Source organism: Cajanus cajan, chromosome 5, assembly GCF_000230855.2.
Source record: "Cajanus cajan strain Asha chromosome 5, NIPB_CcT2T_4, whole genome shotgun sequence".
Lineage (NCBI taxonomy): Eukaryota > Viridiplantae > Streptophyta > Magnoliopsida > Fabales > Fabaceae > Cajanus > Cajanus cajan.
In genome coordinates this window covers 58,392,457-58,402,359 of record NC_138521.1, presented here as the reverse complement: position 1 = coordinate 58,402,359, position 9,903 = coordinate 58,392,457, and the positions used below count along the sequence as shown (strand labels likewise).

The following is a 9,903-nucleotide window of genomic DNA, read 5'->3' as shown; positions in this document are numbered from 1 at the left end:
AAATTTTAAAATTCGTAAAAAAAAATTTTGCAAAATGTTTTATGAAAAAAATTTACAGAAAAGTTTTCTGCAAAAAAAAATTCACAGAAAAGTTTCCTGCAAATTTTTCGCATAAAATTCTGCAGGAATATTTTTTACAAAAAAAATCAAAGAAATTATTACAAATTCTATCAATAATTTTTCAACTTTCAAATGATTACAATGGATTTATCCGAAGCATTTATTTCTACGCTTCCAACATGTGATATATAATCTTTTAAACTCTAAGATTGTAGATTATAAGTCTAACACTCAACCATACAAATCAACTTGTAAGGTAAGTGTTGCCCCAACTTATTAGGGTGTACTTAAAAGAAATAATATGTTATAGTTTATTAGCTTGGTAGCTCTCCTAACAAAAATGCAAATTTTAAGCATCCTTTGAAGAGAAGTTTATTGATGAAATTAATGCTTGAAGTTTGAAAGTCAAGTTTAAAACCCTAATTCATGTCCAACTAATAATAGTGACATTTATAATATATTTTTTCTATGGGTCTGGGGCGTTCATATATACTTGAGGAATCAAGGGGTAGGCAAAATGAACTGAACTGAACTGAACTTATAAAAACTATACTGAACTTAAAAATAGTTCTCATGAACTGAACTAAACTAAATATTAGTTCAGACGAACTGAACTGAACTATTTTTTTGTGTCATTGAACTGAACTGAACTATACTATAAAAACTTGAACTAAATTGCAATTTAAACTGCATTAAACTGTTATGATATTTTGAATTGAACAATTTTGACTCATTGATCTATCAAAATAGGACACATTTGCCAACATTACTTTATTTTCCATTTTATTTAAATTTTTCAAAGAAAAAAATATAAAATTAAGTCAAACAAACTCAGTAAACTTTAAGCCTAAAAATAAGTAGTCCAACATAACTCAATTGATCCGTTAGATTCGACAAAATTGATACAATTTTTTTTGGATCACTTTTTTTTTCTAAAGTTTTCGGTATTAGACTATCGAGTTAATCCATTAAGACATAACATGTTAGACACATTTAATTTCTATCATTTTATAAAAATAGTTCAATTTTTATAATTCAGTTCAGTTTTATAGTTCAGTACAGTTAACTTTCTAATAATTCAGTTCAATTCAATTTTTTTTAAACAGTTCAGTTCAATTTTTTTACAAACAGTTCAGTTTTTTATAGTACAGTACAGTTCAGTTCACCACCAGTTCAGTTCAGTTTAGTTTTTGAATCAGGAATGTGATATGTGCCTCTAAGCTATTTTTCTTCCATATATCTTGGGAAAAAATAAATGGTCATCATTATTTGTGTCGCACTTGCAATTTGTGGTCTCAACCTATAATTTTTCATCCGCTTTACATTCCCGTAAAATGAAAATGTTATAATCATAATTCTAAATTGATGATTCCACCATCTGTTGGCGAAATATTACCATTCCATTGCTGTAACTCACAACTGCGATGTGAAGTTGAATAAAAGTAGTAAATATTTTGAGTCACAATGAAACTGCATCACTTTTTTTTTGTCAAAAATACACAAAGATCCGTATTTCAAACTTCTATTCTGATGAGTGTGGTCATATGAGATAATGGAAGAGGGAGGAAAGTAACTGGTAGTCACTGCTGGAGTGTTGTTTGATTCATACTAAGAGCATTGGAAAAGGAAGTGTGAAGTTAAAAGTTGTTAAAAAAAAAGTTCAATTGATTTGTATTGTTGTAAAGTTTGATTTTTATGTTATTTAAACAAGCGACAGCAAACATAATGTTTTGAGGGTATATACTTAAAGCTAGCGTTAATTCATAATTTTGATCACAGCTCCAACCCTACATTTTAACTACAATAACCTTAAATATATATATATATATATATATATATATATATATATATATATATATATATATATAAGGTTGTATTTTATTTTAATGAAAAATAAACTGGCTGTGAAGTCTATAAATTAAAACCATTAGGAATATTAGTTCACAAGAAGTGACTGCGAACCAAATAATAAACTCATGAAATTAAGTAGTAACGTACATTATCTGAACACGTGAAGAGAAGAAAGTTCTTTAAACAAGTAATTATAACTAAGTATCCGTGAAACATTTGCAACCTAAGCTTCGTAATACTTCAGATTAAGGTGCTACGGCATGCATATATAACTGCGCCCATTGGCTATTGGCTATTGCATGTTGTCATTTTTTAATGTGTTGTTGGACGGGGCTCTCTTGATTTGCCTTAATTCATGATATGTATTCCCAGCTTTCTAGTGGCGCAATCAACTCCCGAAGCCTTTGATGTACTCTTGTAGGCTCAACACCAACTCTTGATATTTTAACCTGATACCAAAAAAAAATGTTATCAAAATGAAAATAAATTCTGTGATCATTCTTCACACCCTAATTAAATAACTGGGCCCATAAGAGAGTGATAACAACTCGAAACTTACACATATCCACACACATTACAAGGCCTTAATTTAATTTACTAGGTATATGTGTCCGTGTTTAATTGGATTTGAGTATATATGATTGTACCTGAGCATGAAGGGTGTAAACGATCTTATCAGCGACGGTAGAGAAGTTAGCACTGACAACTTCAGCGCCTTCTTCCTCAAGGACACTAATTACTTCATAGAGCATGAAGTTCTTGTTCAACCCACTAATCAACATCACTTCAATGCCCGAATCGAAGTACTGTATATTGAGTAAAGGCAACTCTAACCCAATATTGAAAATTTTATTATTGTTTTGGTTTGATCTCATCATGTTCATCGCTTGCTCCTTCTCCCCCTTCAATTTCTCTATTCTTTCTCTCAGATGCTTTATATACGTGGCCGCTAGATCCAGCTGATCCTGCTGCGAAAGCATGTCCTGAAAATAATATTCATTCTCTTTTAATCAATTCTCAACTTGTATATTTTTCATGGATATAGTAAGATACTTACTTAACCTTACGAAATCCATGAAGTACATACCTTGGTGGGTTTGAGATACTTAGAAGGAATAGTAGAAACAAGCTTGAAGCATAGAGCTTTCATGTGGATTCTTCGGTTCTTTTCAATAGTTTTGCGATCAAGTTTTGATGAATCACTAGTAGTGGCGTTTTTCATTTTTTGAAATTTACTATGTAGTGCTTGAGCTACTTTGGTTTGAAAATGAAGAGAGGCACATGCGTTTATATATAGATAAAGAGGGAGGAAAGGTGAGGAAGAGTGAGGTGGATACAAATGAATAATGATGGATCCTTTCATTAAGAAAAGCTTATGTGTCCCCCACAATTGAAATGACGAAAAAGTCCATCAAGTTACTGATGGGTATACGGCACTGGAACTGGGACCCAAAACTCTGCCTAATAAGAACACACCAGTCAAGCTGGTCCAAGTCATCACTCACACTCAATCTGGTCAATCTTCACACTTAAATACAGTTTTCTAGATGAGTTTAGTATCACAAAATGATACATTTTTAAATAAGAAATATGATATACATTTCATATCAGTTTTAGTTTTTTTCTTCCTCTAAAATGTAATGGATTCTGGCTTATACTCTTTAATTTATCGATGAGTTTAAAATTCATTTAAAGTTATATATTTCTTCGATTCCTTTTTATTTGTTAGAGCTTTAGTAACATTTTATTTTTATTTATTTTTTATTTTAAAATTTTAAGATAACACTAATTATTATTTTATCAATTATACTTTAACATCTTATTTAACTTTTAATAAATTTATATATAATAAATAATATGTATTTATTATGAAACAAAAATTTTAAAAAAATATAAGAGAAAACACCAAAATCATTTTGTAGAAAATAAAAAATTTATCAGGTTATTTGATTTTTGTAAAACAATCTTAAATAATTATTATAAATAAAAATAATAATATTTAATAATTAATGATAAAAATAATTGTATAATAATAATATTATTATTAAATAAGAAGTCTATCTCAATTAATTGTGAAATCAATTCTTATAAATAAATATGAAAATACTATAAATGCATATATATATATAAAAAAAACAGTTGTATATATAATTTTTTGGCAATAAACCGTTATTTATACATTAAGAAAAACAGTACTTAAAAATACTTGTAGAATAAATCTAAGTTGTCTTAAAAATATTTATAAAACCGCGTTGGCCCATCTTGACAGAGAGAGACTTCTCCAGAATAAATTGAATGGGTTGGCTGATTTCAGGGATGAATCTCGGTGGCCGAATTTTGTCATTTCCACGAAGCTGACATGCAGAAATTCGGCGCTAAGCCTGTTTTTTACTAAAATTACTATAATGACATACATATGATAATTTTATTAATAAAAATATTAAAAAAATAAATTCTATATAATGTATTTATCAAAATTTTTAATAAATTTAAGTATAAGAATTAAAATAATATTTTTTTGAAATTATAATAATTAAAAAAATCTTTTAAATTTAAAATATTAAAAATAAATTTATTTAAATTTAAATAATCAAAAAATATATTTAAATCAATTAATTTAAAATATGTTCTATCAGAATGAAAAAGGATAAAGAATTTTAAAATATATAAAATTCATTTCTTATATTCCATTTGGATGATTTTTTAGTTTTTTAGAAAATAAAAACATTTTTCATATCTTATTTGGAGATTGGAGTGTGTTTTGGTTTTTATTTTTTTGGTTTTTTTTAAAATTAATATTAATTTCTAGATTTTAGTTTGTATAATTTCAAAAAAAAATTATAATTATAATTTTTTTTGTCAACCTTATATGCAATCGGTTATGTATTTTACAAAAGTGTTTTATAAATTTTTTTGGCACACTTTTTTAATGAAAGGGTTCTTAAATTTTTTTAAAACTTCTATCTTAATTTAAAACTTATTCATTATAACTATTTATAATTAAATTTTAATAATATCAAAATAAATTATCAATAATTAAAAATAACTTTGTATCATATAAATTATTTATTATAAATATAAGATATAATTTATATATTTAAAAATTCTTATTAATATAAATTATAAATATAATTTATATATTCATCAAATATAATATTTATATGTATATTTAATTTATTATCAATTTTAATTATATATAATAAATATTTAATTTATGCATTGCATAAATTAAAATACTAGTTTTCTTATAATAAGTTAAGGTTTAAATATATTTTTTATCCTAAAATTTTGCCAACTTTAATTTCTAATTTTTTTTTCATAAAAAATAAATTTAAATGTCATGTAGAGATGGGAATACATCAAATAATGTTAGAATTTGAATAGGCTAGCCTACATTTTATTATAAACGTTTTTTAAGCATAATTTGACATTTTTAAAAATTTGGCATGACTTATTAATCTATTTTACATTAATAAAATTAAATATAACAACTTAATCTTAAGTAAGTCAACAAACATATTTGTAAATAAGTCAATGATTTTTTTTTTTAATTTGTATGGTAAAAAAGGTGAATTACCCAATTACTATTAAAAATGATCTTTATCTTCAATGTGAGAGTTTTCAAGTTTATTTTAACTTCTTATTTATTCAATGTATATTTTATCATTTTTAAAATTAAATTTTAATATTTTAAAAATTATTTATAAATATTTAAAATAATTTTATATCATAATATGAAAGTTTTAGCCTTCTTATCACATAATAAGGCATGTTTCTATTGGATAAACTTTCTATATATTTTTTTGGTACTAATAAAGATTCCTATATATAACATTATGTGTATATTAAAATAGTTATTCCAAATCAAAATATTTTTAGGAACTATATTCTTTAATGACACAGTAGATTTGAGATTATTTTTTTCAATATCTCATCTCTTTTGATTTATTTTTTATTTTAGTTTTAAACTTAATTTCAATATTTAAAAGAAATATCAATAATTAGACATTTGTATTATAATATAAATTTTTTGTTTTAAATCTAACATATAATTTAATTCAAAAATATTAATTTATTATAAATTTTCATTATAAAAAAATTTAAATATTATAAATATTTATTTATTATAAAATATATCTATATAAAATAATGATTAAATTATTTTTTATCCTTTATCTTATTTATTAGATTCATTTTGATTTTTTTATCTTTTTAAAAATATTTATTTTGATTATTTATCTTCTAAATTTGAGTGAATATAGTTCTTTTAAAATAATATTTTTTTAAAAAAAAATTTAAGATATAATTTTAAATATTATTTTGATTAATTTAAGACTTAAAACTTGTTTAACTACATTTATATATGAAAACTTTAGAATATAATTGAAGTTCATACAAAAATGTATTACAAAACATGGTGAAAATTACATAAAAATAAATCTATAAATAATTATAAAATTAAAAATATAAATCATATTAATTTTTATTTACTCATGAGATATAAAAGATTGATTCAAAATCATGTCACAAAATTAAAGAGTATTATTTTTTAAAAGAAGAAAAATGATTCAAGTATAAAAGATAAATAATCAAAATAAATATTTTAACAAATAAAGAATCATATATAAAAGAAAAAGAATTTAAATGAATTTAAAAATTAAGATAAAAAATAATTAAAAAAATAACTTAACCTAAAATAAATATTTATTTTATACATTATATAATAGTAAATTTTGATGTGATGCAAATACATTTTTAGTGACCATTATATAATAGTCATTAATATTTTTATTAAATAATAAATAGAGGCAATTAATTTGTTACCATTAAATAATTATCGGTAATACTAAATTTTATTGTAATCCTTATAAATTATCAATATATATAAACTAATTAAAAATTAGGTAAAACATATATAATACTATAAATGAAAAATGGTAATTAATGTTATTTTGAACTTCCATAGAGACAAAAAATTAAAAACAAAATTTTATTTAAAAGTCCATAATTAAAAAATAGAAGGAATAGCATCTATCCCTGTATTCTATGTTATAAACAATAAAAAAGAAATACATATTTTTTTAAATATAAATAAATTTTAACTATTTTTATTTTTTTATAATATATTTTATAAATCATCTTTTTTAATGTTTGATATATTAATTACATTATTTCTTTTATATCTATACTTATATATAAAAGTAATTATTTATTAACCGTTTATTTTATTATTTTAATTTTTATTATTTTTAAGATTTAAAGAAACACGAAGTAACTCTTTTTCATTAACTATAATAAAGATAAATTGAAAAGAATTTTATAAAATTAATTTTTTTTATCAAGATTTTATAAAATTAATAAAACTTAATATAAGTAACTGATTTTTAATATATGTAAAATAAATTTTTATTTTTCCTATAATTTATACTAATGATAAGGAAATTTTCTCCTTTGATGTCAACTTTTACTTTTTCCAATTTATTCTTAGAGACTATACATATTTTCTAATAATTATACAAATTATTAGAATATATTTAATTATCTTTTCTCTTTTTTAACATAAACACGTACTTTTTTTTTTCAGAGGTAGAAATAAAGGAAGTTTTAGTTAAGGCTAAAACCCTAATTTGGTCTCTTATAATATTAAAAAAAATTGGTCTCACTTTAATTTTTTATTTTTATTTCATCCTAATTTATTTAAAATACTTCAACGTGAGACTTCTGACCAAATTTCACAAATAGCATTAAAGGTCCGTGAGAATCATGCCCGTGATTCTAAATCACGACCGTAATTCTCACGCCTAGTGTTAAATTTTTATGGGAAAGAGTTTTTCACATCCTTGTTTTCGTTCTTCGTTCTCCGATCACCACTAACGTCGGAAACAGCCGCACGTCACCTTGTTAAATCTTGGTGGATAGAATTTGATTTTACATATATCTTATTTACATTTCAAACAACAAATATTTGATTCTTCTCAACTTACTTTTAAAATATTGTATTCAAATGCAAATTAATTTACTTAAAATTAATTATTTATAGTTAATTTTACCCAAGTTGTTTTTATCTAAATTTCAAATTAACGATCTATTAGTGGCTATTTCCATTGCCAATACTACATTATTAACGTGATTTAGAAGTTTTAAATTCGAATTTCTCATTATACCTAAATTTTATAATTTTGCTTACAGATATTACTTCGGTTTTAAATATAATTGTTATAATAAATGAATAGTAACTGGAGAATTCTTAGTAGTATGAACTCTAAAAAAATTTAGTTGTCGTCTTGATCTATAATATTTAATAAGTGTAATCTTACTTTTCGTAAAATTATTTTTTCTTTATATATATATATATATATATATATATATATATATATATTAAAGATATGAATCTTTTCCTCCGATCTCAATCCTTTAAAATACATATGGATATTATTTCCTATAATGAGCCTATAAATCACATTTATAATCGTAATCAAACATATACAAGAATCATGGGAATCATGATTCTGATTAGTTTTAGGGAACCCACTCGACATGAAACCCATGAGTGACCACAAATTTGGCTTGCTCGATTGGATGGGGATCTAGAGGATACATGACCCTCCGTGTTCAAACGTTATAAGTGTGAAGAGTCTTTGCTTGATTGACTAGAGATCTTAAGGATATGTTTAACATAAGCTCATTAATCATGTTTATGATTGCAATCAAATCTACCTGAAAAATACGACATTGGTTAGCCAACCCCCTTGATCCAATTCGGTTGGGAATCTATTATTGACTATAAGTTCAATTTAGTTGGTCAAAAGAAGAGTCATACATATAAGCTCAACCAAGTCAGTTGGCTGGCAAGTTGGATGGTACATGCTTAGTTGGCCAAAAGAAGAGTTGTACGTATAAGCTCAATCAAGTCGTTCGATTGGATAGTTAAATGGTACAGTAACAAAAAAAATATTTATGCTAATTAAGAAAGTTAGTTTATATAATTTAATTTTGTTAATCTCATCTAAAAGATAACTTGTTTTTTAAATTATCCTTCTCTAGAGCTTGATATTGAGAAAAACAAAAATATTGAAAATATAATCTCGATTAAACAAAGAGGTATTTTGAAAATGATAACATTAAATAGAATGAAACCAATTGAAATTTACTTATATTTAAAGAGTTAATTAGTCATATACTGTTAGTGTAAAGTTTTTTTTACACTGGCTGTAACGTAGCAAGTTGTTTTAGAAGACCCAAAAGCCCAGTATGGTTGATTCAGTAGCCCAGTATGGGTGATTCAGTAGCCCAGAACGGGCTGTTCCCAAACTAGAACGGGCCATTCCCAAACTGGAACGGACCATTCCAAACTACTGAATTGACCTATAAAATGTAGTTGAGAACGGACCGTTCTAAATGGAGTACGAGCCGTTTTGGATGGAGTATGGGGCGTTCTGGAGGGAGTACGGGCCGTTCTGGATGGAGAACAGGCCGTTCTGGATGAGTCCCGGAACGGGCCGTTCTGCATGTGATTTTTGCACATGAGGAAGAGGTGCAGAACGAGCCGTACTGGATCGGAACAGGTTGTTCTGGCCACTCCAGAACTTCTATAAATAGGGGTTGCCATTTGAGGAGAAAGTGAAATTTTTAGAGAGAGGTTTTTAGAGAGAAGAACTCTGGGTCTGTGAGCTCCTTTCTCTCCCAAATTTCTCTGTATGATTCTTTTTCTCCTCTAGATCACTAATGTCTTCTGTATTTTCTTGAAATTTAGACTAGAAAGCTTGCTTTGGGAGGATTAAAGTTCCGGGTTGAGCTTCGAAAGGGAATTCTACTTCTTTTCAGTTATTGGCTATTTTGAGCCAATCTTCAGGTGAGGGAAGCTAGAATGTTTGTTGTTTAAGTTGCATGTGAGTTTAGAAACTCAATTGATGCATGAAAGTTGAGGATCCATGGCTGGATCGGAGAATTCGCTCATTTTTTGGGGTTTTCATAAAAATCGGGTTTTTCGTG

The 9,903-nt window shown here is 25.2% G+C and overlaps 1 protein-coding gene across 1 annotated transcript; it reads right to left on the bottom strand.

Moving 5' to 3' along the window:
* Positions 1 to 2,015: 2,015 nt before the first annotated feature.
* Positions 2,016 to 3,193, bottom strand: LOC109809125 (transcription factor bHLH167). The gene is made up of 3 exons (XM_020372357.2): positions 2,999 to 3,193; positions 2,559 to 2,894; positions 2,016 to 2,360 (listed from the first exon to the last, which is right to left on the bottom strand). The coding sequence occupies exons 1-3, from the start codon at positions 3,131 to 3,133 to the stop codon at positions 2,265 to 2,267; spliced, it is 567 nt and encodes a 188-aa protein (XP_020227946.1). The 5' UTR covers positions 3,134 to 3,193; the 3' UTR covers positions 2,016 to 2,264.
* Between the last annotated feature and the right edge of the window lie 6,710 nt (positions 3,194 to 9,903).

Excerpts from the sequence above, each read along its gene's own strand:
- LOC109809125 (XM_020372357.2), bottom strand. The coding sequence starts at position 3,133 with ATGAAAAACGCCACTACTAGTGATTCATCAAAACTTGATCGCAAAACT. Across the intron at positions 2,895-2,998 it reads AGTATCTCAAACCCACCAAG|GACATGCTTTCGCAGCAGGA; the intron begins GTATGTACTTCA and ends TATTATTTTCAG. Across the intron at positions 2,361-2,558 it reads TTTACACCCTTCATGCTCAG|GTTAAAATATCAAGAGTTGG; the intron begins GTACAATCATAT and ends TTTTGGTATCAG.